Source organism: Amblyomma mixtum, chromosome 1 (assembly GCF_055824585.1).
Source record: "Amblyomma mixtum isolate Tamu chromosome 1, ASM5582458v1, whole genome shotgun sequence".
NCBI classification, from domain to species: Eukaryota; Metazoa; Arthropoda; class Arachnida; order Ixodida; family Ixodidae; genus Amblyomma; species Amblyomma mixtum.
The window spans coordinates 177,082,710-177,101,137 of NC_143012.1; the positions used below are offsets into that span (position 1 = coordinate 177,082,710).

The 18,428-nt window shown below is 53.0% G+C and overlaps 1 protein-coding gene across 1 annotated transcript; it reads right to left on the reverse strand.

Annotated features, from left to right (window-relative positions):
- Nucleotides 1-3,491: 3,491 nt before the first annotated feature.
- LOC149370021 (uncharacterized) lies at nt 3,492-18,402 on the reverse strand. Its single transcript, XM_089581047.1, has 2 exons — nt 17,071-18,402; nt 3,492-3,659 (listed from the first exon to the last, which is right to left on the reverse strand). Exons 1-2 carry the CDS (start codon nt 18,241-18,243, stop codon nt 3,516-3,518), a joined length of 1,317 nt encoding a protein of 438 aa, XP_089437173.1. The 5' UTR covers nt 18,244-18,402; the 3' UTR covers nt 3,492-3,515.
- Between the last annotated feature and the right edge of the window lie 26 nt (nt 18,403-18,428).

Consider the following 18,428-nt stretch of genomic DNA (forward strand, 5'->3'; position numbering starts at 1 on the left):
TCGTTAAATCTCGTTGTCTCGTACGGTGCCCGGATGTTCTCGTTTCAGAGCCCGGATGACTGGAATTCAGTGCCCGGATGACGGGAATTCATTGCCCGGATGAGTGGATTTCAGTGCCCGGATGATGGCTCTAGGTCTCGGCGTGACGTCACCACACTGCCGACAACGGGGGCTAAAAGCATTTCATGCTTAAAAACTTTATTTACACAGGAATTCGGGGCACGCCCCAAGGTCCCCGTACGACCCCACTGCACTCAAGTGTTTATGTTCCTAAGGTCCATAACACTGGCAGCCCGGCCGGTGGCGATGGTCTGCACGGCCGGGTCCTCCGAGCGCAGCAGGGTCTCCCAGTCCTCCCAGATCTTGAGGTTCTCTAGGTCCCGCGGGGGAGGGTCCGCCGGGCAGAGGGAAAAATCTCTGCCTCTCCCGTAAACGAGAGTAGAGTAAGCATAAAATGTTTACGGGCCTAATGTCATCTCGGTGGACACCCGAACCGCACCGTACAGGAAGGGAGGAACGCCACCACCCGTTCAGCGCAATGCCTTGCCATTTGAACGCAAGGTTTTTTGAGGAAAGGAAATGGCGCAGTAATTCTCTGCCATCTCGGTGGACACCCGAACCGCACCGTAAAGGAAGGGAGGAACGCCACCACCCGTTCGGCGCGATGCCTTGCCCTTTGAACGCAGCGCTTCTCCCCCGGATCACGTATGACAACGAAGTGTAACGTGGCATTTATGTGCTTTTTGCACGCGTTATTAGAAATCGGAAATTATAATTCCGTGCATTATCAAACCCACAGCTCCACTGATATCTTGATAAACATTGAGAAGGCACTGGCAGCAGTTATTTTTTGTCTCATTTGGAGACCAACCGGCGCTTGCATGCCGGTCGCGTAGGAGGGCTTAGAGAGTCTCGTTAAATCTCGTTAAGTCTCGTACGGTGCCCGGATGTTCTCGTTTCAGTGCCCGGATGACTGGAATTCAGTGCCCGGATGACTGGAATTCAGTGCCCGGATGAGTGGATTTCAGTGCCCGGATGACTGGAATTCAGTGCCCGGATGACGAATTCAGTGCCCGGATGAGTGGATTTCAGTGCCCGGATGACTGGAATTCAGTGCCCGGATGAGTGGATTTCAGTGCCCGGATGATGGCTCTCGGTCTCGGCGTGACGTCACCACACTGCCGACAACGGGAGCTAAAAGCATTTCATGCTTAAAAGATGTGGAGGGAAGAATCGAAGGGTTCTGGGCATAGGGCGCATGGACCGTTGTCTGAAAAGAAACAACCGTCCCTCGGTTGTACAAGGTTGCATTGCGGTGACTGATGTCGCCCAACACACGAAGATACAGAACGGCGACTATTGTCACCATACGCAAAAACGTTACAGAACGAGGACACTATTGTCCCCCGCCAACAGTCCTTCTGCCTTCGCCCATCGCCAGTGAAGCCGCAGGCTGACACCAAGGGCTGTCCATGTCACTAGCGAAAACGATCGAAGGCGTACTGCTAATGGTAGCCAAACTGGTAAATTCTTTTGCCTATTTGAAATCGCTCTGCGTATGTTCCGTAATATGCGTCTGTGTCTCACGTCCTGCGTGAATGTTTAATTTCGTCTTGTGCCTATCAACAATACTCGATCAAAAAGATAGCTAAAAAAGTTACCGACGATTACGTTACTTCCTAATGCGAAATTTGAGCGCAGCAAATAAGCTGTTTCACCTTTTCGATAGATTGAGGCAAAGAAATCGAGCAACACATGTATGCGCTATCACAGAATTTTTTTTTATTTTTCACACGTATTCCTTTAACAAAGACTCCACTAACAGTTCTTGACAGTCATGAAGGAAGCTTTGTGGTCGGAGAAATAGACTGATATATGTTCGACTTGGTACACCAATGCTTGATTCTCAAAGACGAGATCTATACAAGTGCCTCGCGAGCTTGTCACAGCCGTGGGACGCGTTACGAGCGAGAGGAACGGGATGTTCTCCCGCATAAGTGTTAGGAAATTGCTGTTTGTCTTTATGTCAACATTAAAGTCCCCCACTACTAACATCGGCGTGGATCGATGGACGGTTAATGCGAGTTGCAGGAAGTGCACGACGTCTTTCGTGAGTGCGGTAGGGGCGAAGTAGGCAGCTACTACCAGCAAGCCGTTGGGCAACTTTGCGGCGCACAGTTCGCCAACTTCATGTGACGTGCCAAACATTTCGACTGGTATTGCAGAGAGACCTGTGCGCAAGTAGATAGCGACTCCCGCCGCTCTGTTGTGGTCTCTGCGAGCACCACAGCAGTATAGGAAATCTATGATTTCGAGAGGCTCTTCGGGATCCATCCAGGTTTCAGCAAAGCAAAGTACCGAGGAATGGCGCAGAATGTGATCGTGGTGTACGTCCTTGGCATGTGCGGCAAGGGAGCGTACGTTAAGAATGTGGTTAACATGTTAAGCTTCGCCTGTAAGAGTGGAACGCGACAGCGTCTTGCAACGCTGCCAGGGAGTCCACAGAACGCCATCGCTAATTCGGCTGTACGCCTTGCTGGACGGTAAATTTATTTTTTGAGGAAAGGAAATGTATCTCTCTCGCATATCTGGGTGGACACCTGCACCTCGCCGTAAGGGAAAGGGGGAAGATGGGAGTGAACGAAGACGCCGTATCAGCTAGACGCGCCTTTGTTCATTCCAAACCATTCAGCTGGCATTACGGAGTGGCTAGCGTGGTCGTATCGCACTCCGGAGACCCTGGTTCGATTCCCCAACTCGACCAATTTCGTTCTCGGTTTTATTGATTTATGCGGTCTAACTAGAAAGGTTAATTAGGCTATTTCATATTTCTATTATTATTTCTATCCATCGTGTTCTGTCATTAACCTGTCAATTGTTGGAACTGTCTAGGATGTTCGACACAACGTATATGAAACGAGCAACGTGTTACTGACTGGGGAAGTGCGTGGTGGTGGAGGGAACGCGGCTTCGTACTTATCTGTTTTTTTCAGCAGCGTCTCCTTCCGCGGACGCTGTTGTCGCTGCGGCGCGCGTCTTTTCTTCTGACCTCTTCATTCTCCTCTATATTAATTAGGCTAATTGATTAATTAAGCAATTAACTAAACTCAGTCCAACTTAGTTGCAGCATCACTATACGATCCCTTTGATTGGTTGCATGGTTACTAGCCAAAGTACAATTGGCCCCATTTGAAATTCGCGCACTGTGACGTCACGAGCATTTCGACCAATTGAAAAGCGTGACATTGGGGGCGGAGCTGGTTACGAGGCCGACGCCGACCACGACGCGAAACCCAGGAACGGACGCCAAAGAGCTGCGCTCTAAAACGTAAGGTCAACGCTGCGATTACGTAAGCAATCGGAGAAGGGCTGAAGAAGCCAGAATGCACTGTTATCATAACTCCACTGGCACTTGGATGGAAAAACTATTTTCGTCAGAGAGCATGTGTGGTGGTGGTGGTGAAAAGCATTTATGGTCAATTAAATTTTTACAGAAAGGTGATTGGGGTAGGACCCTATTGGCCCTTTCCCCTCACAGTACTAGGTGGAGCCCCTATTCCGGGGCCCCATTGGCAAGCAACGCCGCCCGCGTCCGTTGAACCAAGGCCTTTTGGCTCTTCAGGTCTTGACAGCCGAGCAGGGCCGCCTCCCAGTCCTCTCTGGTGGGGTTGGGGTTGGGGGGGATAGATGGGTTAGATTGACACGCCCAAACCATGTGGAAGGTGCCAGACACCTCCCCACAGAACTGGCACGTGCCATCAAAGGATGTATTGAAATGTTTACGCACCGCCGGGCACAGTACAGTGTTAGTGAGAATTTTGATAAGGAGGCGCTCGTCAGCGCGATCCAGACCCTTACAAGGGGCCGGGTAGCGCCGGTGCTCCTCCTTGTAGTAATCGGTGATTTGTTTGAATGTAATGGCCAGATTGTCTGATTGGGAGTACCCTTCCAAGGACAGGGAGATAGCCCGTGGAGAGAGTGCGCGGGCGGCCTGATCTGCCTGTTCGTTTCCCTGGAGTCCCTGGTGACCGGGGGCCCAAATCAGGTTGCGTGGAGTTGGATCTTCAGATCGACAGCTATATTCCAGTATGCGCCAGGCAAGCGGGGGAGCCCAGCCCAACTCATAGTTCCGACAGGCCCCTCGCGAGTCGGTGATGATGTGTTTTGACTTGGGATTCGTGAGAGCCAGAGCAATGGCAATCTCCTCCGCGTGTGTTGCGCTGTAGGCTTTGAAAGTGAGCCCGTTAACTGTGTTTGTGTTGTGTAGTAGTAGTAAAAACATTTATTTTTTTTTTTCAAAAGGAAGAGTTAGGGAGTAGGGGGATGGGGATAGACAGATGTGGAGCTACAGTGGTCGGTCTTCCCTAGTCCAGGATACCGTTGGCCTCCGCCGCTGCCTTGGCCCTCGTCACCAGCATAAGCTGAGTGCTCGGGTCGGAGTCAGCCAGGAGGGCCTCCCACTGCTCTAGACTAGGGCTATTTACCTTTGGTAGTAAAGGGCTTTTTTCGCAGCCCCAGGTGGCGTGGTACGTTGTGGCGTAGCCTCCACACCACACGCACTCTTTCCCGTATCTGTTCGGCCACATTTTGTGATACATGGCTCTGCTTGGGTAGGTGTCTGTTTGTAGTCGTCTGAGCGTGGTGGCCTGCTCTCTGTCGAGGATATCCGCCGGAGCCGAGTACTTCTTGCGCGCTCCCAACAACGCCTTCATTGCCTCCCCGTAAGATTCTGGCGTGCTGAAGGGTTCCACCGGCAAACCCGCCCTCCGGTTCGTGAACCCTCGGACAACGGTGTCTGCCATGAGATTTCCCTCAACCCCAGTGTCAGGGACCCAAATGATGGTGTGTTGAATGTTTGTGTTGTTTGATCCATGTCTGTGTTGTTTTTGTTCGAAGAGGATACTCGCGGCTTTTCGGCCGATCCTTCCATCTCTGTACGCCCTTGCTGCAGCCTGAGAATCCGTGGCTATCCAGTAACTCAGTCCCTGCCGATTGGCTTCAGTCAGGGCTAGAGCTATGGCGATCTCTTCCGCTGCTTGTGTTGTCCTTGTGCGCACTGATGCACCAGTAACTATATTCCCATTGGCGTTCACTACTGCTACCGCCCTAGCGTTTTCCTTCGTTCTGTACTTGGACGCGTCAACATACAGAACCATCTGTTTCTTCTTTAGGAACCTGTCCAACTCCAATGATCTCGCCGCCCGTCTTCCTTCGTGGTTCTTCGGGTCCATGTTTCTGGGCACTGGTTTAACCAAGAAAGTGCTCCTAATTTGGCTGTCAATGTCTGTTTTGTCTTCGCCCTCGTCTTCTGCCGGGTATCCTAGCTTGATCAGTAGTGCGCGGCCAGCGGCTGTTCTTTTAAGTCTTTCCATTTGAAATCTGAGCATGGTTTCGCTGTGCTCCTCATAGGTGCCGTACACCCCCATGTTCATCAGCTTCTCTGTCGAGGCGCAGGTCATGACGCCTAAGGCTTGCTTATACGCCCTTCTGATGCATGTTTCCATTTTGTTCTTTTCCCCTTTGTTAGGTTGTAGGTACGGAAGCGCGTACGTCATCCTCGGTATGATGAGCGCAGAAGTGATCCGTAACGCATCTCGCTCCTTCACCCCTTTTCTCTTGTTCGTAATCCGGCTTAACATCCTGCATATCTGTTTCGTGGAGTGTTCCAAGAGCTGGATGGTATGGTCCCGTTTGCCTTTCTCCTGCAGCCACATTCCCAAGATGCGAAGCTTATTTGTCCTTCTTACGGGTTGTCCATCTATCTCTAATTCTATCGTTCCCCGGTCCTCTTTATTTTTGTGAAGTCTAATAAATTCTGATTTTTCTGGGGAGCACTGCATCCCGCTAAATAAAGCAAATTGACCGATCTCATCCGCCGCTCTTTGCAGTATTTCTTGCTTGTTTCCCGTCGATCCTTTTGTCGTCCACACTGTGATGTCGTCCGCATAAACTGAATGTTCTACATCTTTGATGTTTTTCAGTCTCCTAGTTAATCCAATCATTGCTATGTTAAAGAGCAAAGGTGAGATGATGGATCCTTGTGGCGTCCCTCTGTTTGGCGTCGTCTTCTTTTCTGACCTAATGTTGTTGATGCCGATCGTTGCTGTTCTGTTAGACAGAAAAGCCTTTACGTATGCGAAGATCCTTTCCCCACAGTTTGTTGCCGAGAGTTCTGTGAGAATGGCATTGTGGCCGATGTTGTCGAAGGCCCCCTTGAGGTCTACGGCCAAGATTACGCCTTCTCGAGTGCCCGATATTTGTTTTAGTACCGTGTCTCTTAACTGGAGCATCACGTCTTGCGTGGAGAGCCCCGTTCTGAACCCGAACATGGTATCCGGAAACAGACCGTTGACCTCCATGTAAATGCTCAGTCTAGTCTTTACCACTTTCTCGTATAGTTTACCGAGGCATGACGTTAGTGAAATGGGCCTAAGGTTCTCCAAACTGGGTGTTTTCCCTGTTTTAGGTATCACGATAATCTCAGCGTGTTTCCACTCCGCCGGGACCGTGCCCATTTCCCAGTGCTCGTTGATTAGTCCAGTCAGGCTTTCGATTTGGTCATCACTGAGGTTTCTGATCATTGCATTTGTTACTTGATCTTTTCCCGGTGTTGTGTTCCTTGTGAATGACCTGGCAGCCGCGTATACCTCGTAGTCTTTTATCGGTTCATCCAGCTTCGAGTTCCTTGTCCCTGAATATACCATGGTGCAGGGTGGCACTTGCGTGCTTCCGACGTACCTGGACCAAAGAAAATCTGTAATCTGGGCGTCCGTTCCCTGAAAATTGTGCGTGATACGTTCTATCGTTTTGCTGTTTTCTCTTTTCGATTTTGTCGGGTCTATGAGGTGCCTGAGCAGCGCCCATGTTTTAGCGCTACCCAAGTTGCCGTTTAGTTCATTGCAAATTTGGTGCCAATTATCTCTAAGTAAGTTTGCAGTGTGGTCTTCTATCTCCTTATTGATCTGAGCTATTCTGAGTCTCAATTTCCTGTTATGTTTTTGTTTCTTCCATCTTTTCGTCAGTCCCCTACGAGCCTCCCAAAGATGTAGCAATCGTTTATCCGCACGTGGAAATTCATCGGTGACCTCTAGCTCTGTAGTATTGTCTCTGTGGACCTCCCGTAGTCGTTTGGTCCACTTTTCGATGTCCGTTATCGCAGTTCGTCCGGCTTCATTCTCCAACTGTTCACGGAATTTTTTCCAATCTGTGATTTTTGTCTTTCTCTGGATTGTGCTGAACCATGTAAGTTTAATTTGCGTTTGAATTACGTAGTGGTCACTTCCGAACTGCTCCCCGGTGTTAGACCATTCGTAGTCTAGGATATTTCCTATGATGGTCAAATCAGGGCTAGTGTCTCTTGAAACGCTGTTTCCGACCCTAGTAGGGTATCTGCTATCGGTAACGATTTCCAGCCCGTGCGTGTCCACTCCATCTAGGATGGTTTTTCCTTTCTTTGTATTCATCTTGTAGCCCCACTCTTTGTGCGGAGCATTGAAATCTCCTACAATCACAAGGTGGTTTTGTTTTACCAGGCCAATCACCACTCTAATGATTTCTCTGAAGTCATGTCTCTTCTTTCGAGGTGGTGAATATATGTTAAGTACGAATAGGCTCTTCTCCCCGCGCTTCTTAGGTATTACCTCTATTAAAAGGTGTTCTATATCTTCTTCTGGTGTCGTGTGCTTGTGCGTAGTGACCCCCTTCTGACATAAAATGGCCACTTTTTTAAATCTTTCATCTACTATGGTGTCGTAGCCGACTATCTTCGGCGAAGTGTTAGTTTCTTGCAGCGCTATTACAGTGGGAGGGTGTTTATGCTGCATTACATGTATGTTGAAATCGTTTTTTTTTCGAAATCCTCTACAGTTCCATTGCCATATTGTAAATTTTTCTTCTGCGTTAGCCATGATGTGACACTACTGCTGCGCCGCGAAGATCTTCGCGCTTTCGTTTAGGTCGACCTGTTCCGGTGCTCTCTTGTTTTGTCTCCTGAACAGTTCTGCCAATCTCTGATCGGTTGCGTTCAGTCTGGTCATGATTTGTTCCAGCGTCGCCAAGACTGTTTTCTGTTGCTCCTGTATTTGGTGCAGTGGTATAGTAGCATCTATTTCTTCCCTTACTTGCGGTTGTACGGCTGCTGGCCCTTGCGTGCTTGTTTTCGTCGTGGGCGATTGTACTCCGTGTACTTTTCCTCGGTTTGTATCACTTTCTTCTCTTTGTTGTCGCTGTTCTATAAACGAGAGCCTCCTTTTTAGTCGTTCATTTTCCTCTCTAAGTTCCCTGTTTGTTTTTTCTAGAGCTTCGAATCTAGCCTGTATCGAATAGTCTAGAGCAGTGGGATAGACTGGAGACTCGCTCCTAGACTGACTCACCTTCTTGGACTGCTTGGTCTTCTGTTTAGATGCGGAAGCGCCGTGAGCGTTCCCTCGAACCCAGGCGTTGTCGCCATCGTGGTCGGTGGTTCTCGCGTCTGCTAGCCCCGGAAAGTCTCCCTCTTTGAAGAACGGCGTTCGGCTTCTGCTGCCGCCGCGCCTGTTCCGAGACGCAGATCTCGAGGATCCGTTCTTTCCTTTCGTTTCGGCTTCCTCGCTGTCGAACCACCGCGGCCTGTGACCACCGTGGCAACTGCTTTCTTTTTTCTTGCCTTGCTGGTTCTGCTGGCCTTTCTGCTTGAGACGTCTCTTACATCCTATATCGCCCGTGGCGTGAGCTTCGCCGCACCACTCACACCTGGGCTCCCCACACTCGTGTCCGTCGACGTTTGCATCTAGGACACTGCGGAATGGGTTCTGGTTCCGGGCAGACGTCTGATCGGTGCCCCTGCAGGTGGCATCTCAAGCACACCTGCTTCGTAGGTTGGTAAGGGTAAACTCTGTAAAGTCCTCCCATCACTGCGACTGTCTTGGGCAACCTCGGTCCGTCGAACGCGATGAGCGCTGACTCTGACTTCCCGAGCATTCTTGCGTAGACTGCACGAATTCCCGGCGTTGCTACTTGGATGTGGTTCATTAGGATCTCTTGCGTGGTGCCGGCCATCACTCCATGCACCACACCCCGGATAGTTCCCTCCGCCGTGGAGCAGTAGGCATTGAACTCGAATTGTTTGTCTCCGAGGCACAACTTCCTCGTCTTTTGCAGAGCTTCTGCCTTCGCACCATCTGGCGTCCGGACTATTATTATGTTTGAGATGGCTTTCACCGCGACAAGCATGTCGCCGATGTATACCAGGTTGCATTCCTTCACCAGGGCTTGTATGTAATCGCTGGGCTTGAAATCTCCCACTCTTAGGTTGTGGCTCTTCGGTCGGAATACGATTTTGTATCCTCCTTTCGGGAGCTGTACGAAATCTCGCCTGTTACCAGGGAGTGTCTTCAGTTGGTTGTTTGCAGCGGACGCCGGTGGCGCGTTCGGGACCATGGCGTTCGGTCCCGGCGTCCCAGGTTTCTGCTGCTGTGGCTCGCTCGTTCTCACTGGAGTCTTGTTTGCCTCCGAAGGTGTACTTGCCTGACCGGTAGCTTTCCTATCCTTCTGGGCTCTGCGCTCCACTAATTCCTTCATCACTCGCCACGGGGTCTCGTTGACTGGGTAGACTCTTGGTTGTTCTTGCGGTCCCCTCGTAGCTCCAGCGTTGTTGGTGCTTGCAAGCTCCATGGCTTGGGGCTGGTCCGTACCCGGGTTATTTTCAATAACCGGGGCCGTAATGTGTGCCGCAGTCGATGCTGATGCCATACCGCCGTCGAGGCTGCTCAGCCCCGGTAGGGCCAGCGAAGCCCATGCGTCTCCTGCTTCGGCCACGGCCGACGCTACGTCGGCGTTAGGTGTAGCGTGGCTCTCGCCGCCTCAAGATTTCAATGTCCCGTAAGTGGAAAAATATTCTACTCACAGAGATAAAATTGGTGTCCAGATGGTCCTCGTAACTTAACGGAACACATCCAATAAACACTTTGCATTAAACTGGGGTTTTCCGGTCAAAAACACTGACGATTCACGGAGCCCATGCAGAGCACGTCCGCGTTCCTGCGCAGTTGGGTGTCAACCTCGTGTTGTGTACGACTGCGGCCGTGTACCACCCCCGTGGTGTGGGCCGGCAACGTCTACGTAATACACATGTTGTTGGTTACCATAGTATCGCGCCAACGCTTCCGCGCGCGCCTGGCGACGACCGCTATGGTCTTCTCTGGACATGTTGCGGGGAAGGGGTCGGACCCGGAGGGCGCGTCTCCAGGGTTCTGGAACTCTCTCCCTTTCCTCAATGTGGTAGTCGTGTTTGATGTGTAGCCGGTCCAAGAGGCGGCGACCGGGCGTGGTCTGTGCAAGACGCGTGTATTGGTTGACTAAGTGGGCTTCTCGAAGCTCCCGGAATGTGTTCACCACGCCCTAGGCCCGAAGTCTCTGGTTGGACGTGGTGACCGGGAGATCGAGAGCCCGGTTGATGACTTTCCGCAGGATGACCTCCAGTTGGTCATCATCGTGTTTGCGCAGGTGCAAGTAGGGAGTTGAGTAGAGAATTCTACTCGTTACGAAAGCATGGGCAAGCCGCAGTGCATCCTTGCTTCGTAATCCGCCCCGCTTGTTGGAGACCCGGCGGACCATTCGGCCCACCTGGTCTCCCACCGTGCGAAGTTTGGCTAGGGTGGTGTCGACTCTGCGTTGGTGGTGTATGAAGAGGCCAAGGACGCGGATCTCCTTGGACTCCCGGATCGGTCCCGAGGGGAGACTGATGCGAAGCGGTGTTGTGTCCCCAGGGGAGGGACGTAAGTGCACAAATTCTGATTTAGCTGGGGCGCACTGGAGTTCGCAGTAGGCCGCGTAGTCGTCGACTAGGGTCGCCGCTGCTTGCAGGCAGGACTCCATGTGGCCCAGGTTACCTTGCGTGGCCCAGATTGTAATGTCATCCGCATAAAGAGCGTGATGTATCCCGGGAAGAGAAGACAATTTGGAGGGAAGGCGAAGCATTGCCAAATTGAAGAGCAGGGGAGACAGGACCGCGCCTTGAGGTGTTCCCGTCGAGCCGATGGTGTATGGCCCGTGTTCCGCATCTTGTATGCGTATATAGGCTTGACGGTCTGTAAGAAATTGTTTTATGTAGTTGAATGTTTTGTGGCCACAGTTGGTGCTACTGAGGTGGTCCAGGATTACTTTATGTTTGACGTTGTCGAATGCGCCTTTAAGATCCAAGGCCAGGACCACCTTGTCGTTGTGGGGACATTCGACATGATCTAAAATGTCGTGGTGGAGCTGCAGAAGTATATCCTGTGCTGACTTGTGAGGACGAAAACCGAACATGGTGTCCGCGAAAATGTGCTGTGTTTCGAGATAATCGGAGAGTCTGTCGCGCACCATCGTCTCCATCAGCTTGCCGACACAAGACGTCAGAGAGATGGGGCGAAGGTTTTCCACATCGATAGGTTTGCCGGCCTTCGGGATGAAGGTCACGAGAGCCGATTTCCAATCGAGAGGGAGAGGAGACTCTCCGTCCCAAATGCTATTGATGTATTTGAGGAGCGCGGCGTAGGCTGCGTCGGGAAGGTTGGCCAAAAGCTTGACCGTAACCTTGTCGCGCCCAGGTGCAGTGCCCCGCTTCATCTTGCTTAAGGCCGCCCGGAGGTCGTGGAGCTGGAACGGCTTGTCCAGCTCCGTGTTCTCTTCGCCTGCATACGAGTACGCCGCCTGCCGGGGGTTCTTAGTGGTGCAAAGGTATCGATCCCTGAGCGTGTGCGCTAGCTGTGTTGTCGTTCCTGTAAAGTTGTGCAATGCCCTATGTAAGTGGCGTTGGGTTTCCGTGCGTGTTTGTATTGGATCGATGAGAGCGCGGAATAGGCGCCACGTGTTGCGGCCAGACATCTGGCGCGCAGCCGCGTTGCACCGGTCCACCCAGTTAGTGTCGGCTAGCATTCCGCTGCCTGTTGTGTGAGTTCGAGGATGCGTTTCTTTAGGCGTCTGTTATGTTTCTGTTTCTTCCATCGTTTGGTGAGGCTGCGGCGGGCCTCCCAAAGGTGGAGCAAGTGGTTGTCCACGTCCGTTTGTGTTTCTGTGAGCTGTATCTGCTTTTCGTGTTGCGTGAGTGTAGACGTGAGCGATTTGGGCCATGCGTCGTATCCCGACTGGAGGGGATCTACGATAGGTAGAGATGTGCGGAAATTCGTCCAGTCCGGGACACGAGCTTGTGTTAGTGGGCGTTTCAGCGAACGCATGTAAATGGTTGTGTTGATTATACAGTGATCACTACCCAGAGTGTCCTCTGTATTCAGCCAGTCGGCATGGCGTATATGTAGCGTGTAATGGTGAAAAACATTTATAATGCAATAAATATTTACAGAGAGGTGATTGGGGTAGGCCCTATTGGCCCTTTCCCCTAACAATACGAGGTGGAGCCCCTATTCCGGGGCCCCATTGGCAAGCAACGCCGCCCGCGTCCGGTGAACCAAGGCCTTTTGGATCTTTAGGTCCTGACAGCCGAGCAGGGCCGCCTCCCAGTCCTCTCTGGTGGGGTTGGGGTTGGGGGGGATAGCTGGGTTTGACTGACACGCCCAAACCATGTGGAAGGTGTCAGCCACCTCCCCACAGAACTGGCACGCGCCATCAAAGGATGTATTGAAATGTTTAAGCACCGCCGGGCACAGTACAGTGTTAGTAAGAATTTTGATGAGGAGGCGCTCGTCAGCGCGATCCAGACCCTTACAAGGGGCCGGGTAGCGCCGGTGCTCCTCCTTGTAGTAATCGGTGATTTGTTTGAATGTAATGGCCAGATTGTCTGATTGGGAGTACCCTTCCAAGGACAGGGAGATAGCCCGGGGAGAGAGTGCGCGGGCGGCCTGATCGGCCTGTTCGTTTCCCTGGAGTCCCTGGTGACCGGGGGCCCAAATCAGGTTGCGTGGAGTTGGATGTTCAGATCGACAGCTATATTCCAGTATGCGCCAGGCAAGCGGGGGAGCCCAGCCCAACTCGTAGTTCCGACAGGCCCCTCGCGAGTCGGTGATGATGTGTTTCGACTTGGGAGTAGTGAGAGCAAGAAAAATGGCAATCTCCTCCGCGTGTGTTGCGCTGTAGGCTTTGAAAGTGAGCCCGTTGACTGTGTTTGTGTTGTGTACGACTGCGGCCGTGTACCACACCCCGTGGTGTGGGCCGGCAACGTCCACGTAATACACATGTTGTTGGTTACCATAGTATCGCGCCAACGCTTCCGCGCGCGCCTGGCGACGACCGCTATGGTCTTCTCTGGACATGTTGCGGGGAAGGGGTCGGACCCGGAGGGCGCGTCTCCAGGGTGCTGGCACTCTCTCCCTTTCCTCAATATGGTAGTCATGTTTGATGTGTAGCCGGTCCAAGAGGCGGCGACCGGACGTGGTCTGTGCAAGACGCGTGTATTGGTTGACTAAGTGGGCCTCTCGAAGCTCCCGAAATGTGTTCACCACGCCCAAGGCCAGAAGTCGCTGGTTGGACGTGGTGACCGGGAGGTCGAGAGCCCGCTTGATGACTTTCTGGTGGATGACCTCCAGTTGGTCATCATCATGTTTGCGCAGGTGCAAGTAGGGGGTTGAGTAGAGGATTCTACTCGTTACGAAAGCATGGGCAAGCCGCAGTGCATCCTTGTTTCGTAATCCGCCCCGCTTGTTGGAGACCCGGCGGACCATGCGGCCCACCTGGTCTCCCACCGTGCGAAGTTTGGCTAGGGTGGTGTCGACTCTGCGTTGGTGGTGTATGAAGAGACCAAGGACGCGGATCTCCTTGGACTCCCGGATCGGTCCCGAGGGGAGACTGATGCAAAGCGGTGTTGTGTCCCGAGGGGAGGGACGTATGTGCACAAATTCTGATTTAGACGGGGCGCACTGGAGTCCGCAGTAGGCCGCGTAGTCGTCGACTAGGGTCGCCGCTGCTTGCAGGCAGGATTCCATGTGGCCCAGGTTACCTTGCGTGGCCCAGATTGTAATGTCATCCGCATAAAGAGCGTGATGTATCCCGGGCAAAGAGGACAATTTGTAGGGAAGATGAAGCATTGCCAAATTGAAGAGGAGGGGAGACAGGACCGCGCCTTGAGGTGTTCCCCTCGAGCCGATGGTGTATGGCCCGTGTTCCGCATCTTGTATGCGTATGTAGGCTTGACGGTCTGTAAGAAATTGTTTTATGTAGTTGAATGTTTTGTGGCCACAGTTGGTGTTACTGAGGTGGCCCAGGATTACTTCGTGTTTGACGTTGTCGAATGCGCCTTTAAGATCCAAGGCCAGGACCACCTTGTCGTTGTGGGGACATTCGACAGGATCTAAGATGTCGTGGTGAAGCTGCAGAAGTATATCCTGTGCAGACTTGTGAGGGCGAAAACCGAACATGGTGTCCGCGAAAGTGTGCTGTGTTTCGAGAAAATCGGATAGTCTGTCGCGCACCATCGTCTCCATCAGCTTGCCGACACAAGACGTGAGGGAGATGGGGCGAAGGTTCTCTACATCAATAGGTTTGCCGGCCTTCGAAATAAAGGTCACGAGAGCCGATTTCCAATCGAGAGGGAGAGGAATCTCTCCGTCCCAAATGCTATTGATGTATTTGAGGAGCGCGGCGTAGGCTGCGTCGGGAAGGTTGGCCAAGAGCTTGACCGTAACCTTGTCGCGCCCGGGTGCAGGGCCCGGCTTCATTTTGCTCAAGGCCGCCCGGAGGTCGTGGAGCTGGAACGGCTTGTCCAGCTCCGTGTTCTCTTCGCCTGCATACGAGTACGCCGCCTGCCGGGGGTTCTTAGTGGTGCAAAGGTATCGATCCCTGAGCGTGTGCGCTAGCTGTGTTGTCGTTCCTGTAAAGTTGTGCAATGCCCTATGTAAGTGGCGTTGGGTTTCCGTGCGTGCTTGTATTGGATCGATGAGAGCGCGGAACAGGCGCCACGTGTTGCGGCCAGACATCTGGCGAGCAGCCGCGTTGCACCGGTCCACCCGGTTAGTGTCGGCTAGCTGAGTAGCATATTCCGCTGCCTGTTGTGTGAGTTCGAGGATGCGGTTCTTTAGGCGTCTGTTATGTTTCTGTTTCTTCCATCGCTTCGTGAGGCTGCGACGGGCCTCCCAAAGGTGGAGAAGGTGGTTGTCCACGTCTGTTTGTGTTTCTGTAAGCTGTATCTGCTGTTCGTGTTGCGTGAGTGTAGACGTGAGCGATTTGGGCCATGCGTCGTATCCCGACTGGAGGGGATCTACGATAGGTAGAGATGTGCGGAAATTCGTCCAGTCCGGGACACGAGCTTGTGTTAGTGAGCGTTTCAGCGAACGCATGTAAATGGTTGTGTTGATTATACAGTGATCACTACCCAGAGTGTCCTCTGTATTCAGCCAGTCGGCATGGCGTATATGTTGCGTGTAAATGTGAGGTCCGGGCAAGTATCTCGTTGAATGGAATTGCCGACACGTGTTGGGTTGGCGGGGTCAGTGTGCAGGGTGAGTCCAAGTGTGGAAAGAAGTTCCGCAAGCTTCCTCCCACGCCTGTCCTCCCGGGGGTATCCCCATAGCCTGCTCGGGGCGTTGAAATCGCCGACGATCAGGAGGGGATCCCTACCCGCCTCCTGCATAGCTTGAGTGAAAATTTCATTAAACGTGACGTTGTTAAGTTTCGGTGGGCAGTAAATATTTAGAATGTGTACAGGTGGGTCAGACCGCTTTAGGGGCAGCACTGAAACCATCGTGTATGGGAAAGACGGTGTTGTGGGAAGTGTGACCTCCTGCCCAGTGTATCGCTTGTGAACAAGTATACATGTCTGCGGGTTGTGTTGAAATGTAGTGTAGTTTGTTAGTTTGGCACCGGCGCCGGGTTCCTGAAGGGCAACCACGGCGACGAGGAACTCAAGGTTCTCAAGATGGAGGCGGAGATGAGTCCGCTTCTTGTGGTCCTTGAGACCTCGGCAGTTCCACTGCGTTAGTGTAAGCGGCTGAGTTGTTGCGTGTAAATGTGAGGTCCGGGCAAGTATCTCGTTGAATCGAATTGCCGACACGTGTTGAGTTGGCGGGGTCAGTGTGTAAAGTAAGTCCAAGTGTGGAAAGAAGTTCCGCAAGCTTCCTCCCACGTCTGTCTTCCCGGGGGTACCCCCATAGCCTGCTCGGGGTGTTGAAGTCGTCGACGATCAGAAGGGGATCCCTTCCCGCCACCTGCATTGCTTGGGTGAAAATTTCATTGAACGTGACGTTCTTAAGTTTAGGTGGGCAGTAAATGTTTAGAATGTGTACAGGTGGGTCAGACCGCTTTAGGGGCAGCACTGACACCATCGTGTATGGGAAAGGCGGTGTTGTGGGGAGCGTGACCTCCTGCGCACTATACTGCTTGTGAACAAGTATACATGTCTGCTGGTTGTGTTGAAATGTAGTGTAGTTTGTGAGTTTGGCACCGGGGCCGGGTTCCTGAAGGGCAACCACGGCGACAAGAAACTCAAAGGTCTCAAGATAGAGGCGGAGATGAGTCCCCTTCGTGCGGTTCTTGAGACCTCGGCAGTTCCACTGCGTTAGTGTAAGCGGCTGAGTTGTTCTTGCTCGCGACTTAGGGTTGGGGGCCATGGTCGGAGGCAGAGGGTGGGGTTACGTTGTTAAGACTCCCCAGTCCGCTAGTGCCCGGCGCAGACGTGGAGGAGTCTTCCGAGAAGTCAAACTCATCGAGAATAACTCTGTTGAATTTGGAGGGGCGGTTAGCGTCCCTGATAGGCCCTACGCGTTTAAGGACGCGCGGATTGTCTTTTATCCATTTTTGGATAATGTGAGTTACGGCTTGTGTCACCTGTGCGATGACACTCTCCACCTGACGCGCAATGGTATCTGTGATAATTTTGGGGAGGTCAGCCAATTGTGTTTCAATTGCGGTCACCCGGCTCTCCAGGGCCGCGGTGCGACTCTCCACAGGAGTAGGAATCTCCCTGTCTGCGATGTTTTCGTCCTCGTCGCTCGACGCGGGCGGAGTAGGAAATCTGGCTTTGAGCGAGTTAAGCTCGCTGGCTAGTTTTTCGTTTTGAGCTCGCAAGAGGGCGAGCTCGCGCTTGAGTTCCTGCGTCTCGGCGGTGCTGGTGGGGGAGGAGGGAGGAGGGGAAGGAGAGGAGGCGACTCTCGCCCAGCTGCCTGCCTTGGGTTGGTTGCAGGCGGCGCCGCCAGGTGAAGCGCTGAGAGATGGGAACTCCGCTGCTCCGGGTGGTGGCGTTACCGTTGCTGTCTTGCCAGAGGGAGGCATCACGCCACGTCGTGGCGTCTTCTGGTCGTTTTGCTGCCGCCCTCCTCGTGTAGCGCCGGAATTGGCTCCCTTGGATGGCGTCCTGGGCCCTGGCTGCGGCAGCTTCATGAATTTGGTGGTGCATTCGCGGGAGCTGGTGAGGTGCGGGCCCCCGCAGATTAAGCACATAGGGTTGCAGTCGTGGGGGGCCATCCCCTCAGTACCAAGCCCCACGTTTTGACCACAAAGGCCGCATCTTTCCTTGACCGGGGTGGGACAGTTGTCCACCCGGTGCCCCAGTGTGCCGCAACGGTAGCACGCTGGCACCGTTTCTTTATACTCCTTGACGGGAGTCAGTTCTGCATTGTAATGGACGTAACGCGGTACGCTGCATCCCTCGAAAGTCAGCACAGCTACATTCGATTTTCCCAGCTTGCGCACATGGACTAATTCACCACCGCGCCACTGCACACTATGTTTCAAGGATTCGCTGGTTTCAAGGTTATGCACAGAAATCACACCACGACACACATCACCGGTGAGCATGAGGTGTACGTGAAGCGGGAGCGATCCTTTGCTGGTTGTAATTTGGATGTCCGTCAGAAGCTTTTGAGCTACCTCGGGGTTCTGCGTGCCACAGACGATAATGTTTTGCTCCCAATTGGGAGAAATTGTAATCGCATTCATATGCTCTCTGCCAATGAGTTCCGAAATGGCAGCGCCGAGCTCACCTTGCTGGAATGCTGTCTTGAGGGCGACCATACTGCGTGGCCGCAGCACGATCACGTAATCGTCAGGGTGCATCCTGACCGTCGGCTTAGGCGTCCACTTGGAGACTGGTGAAAATGACTTCTGCGGACATTTAGAAGACGGAGCGCGAGCGTCTCCCGTTGCTGATTTGTCGAGAGGAGTCTTGGGCATTGCAGCTCCTCGTGCGTTCTGCCGGCGGCGGCGCCGGATTTCAACGACTTGAAAAAGGGCAGCTTGCTGCGCCGAAATGGTGGATGGGCCATCCTCTGGCTGGCTTGCAGGGACAGACGACCACGACAGAGTCGTGGGGTCGTATCCGCGTTGTTCAGGCAGAGCCATGTTGGGCGGTTGACCGGCGGGCGTCTCCGCAGCCAGCGGCGGGGGAGCCGGAGCCGTTAGGCTCAGCTCGACCGCTAAGTGGTGATGCGGAGGGTGGCTCGAAATGGCCGAAAATTGGGCGTACCTGGGTCAGATCGGTGTCTCCAGGTTCCTGCTGACTTCACAGATGCAGTCGCACAGGTTTG

What these genes read in the sequence shown, in the direction of transcription:
- LOC149370021 (XM_089581047.1), bottom strand. Translation starts at nt 18,243, where the DNA reads ATGGCTCTGCCTGAACAACGCGGATACGACCCCACGACTCTGTCGTGG. An exon ending in CCGCCTGCAACCAACCCAAG is followed by an intron (nt 3,660 to 17,070) that starts GCAGGCAGCTGG and finishes CAACCCCACCAG; the next exon opens with AGAGGACTGGGAGGCGGCCC.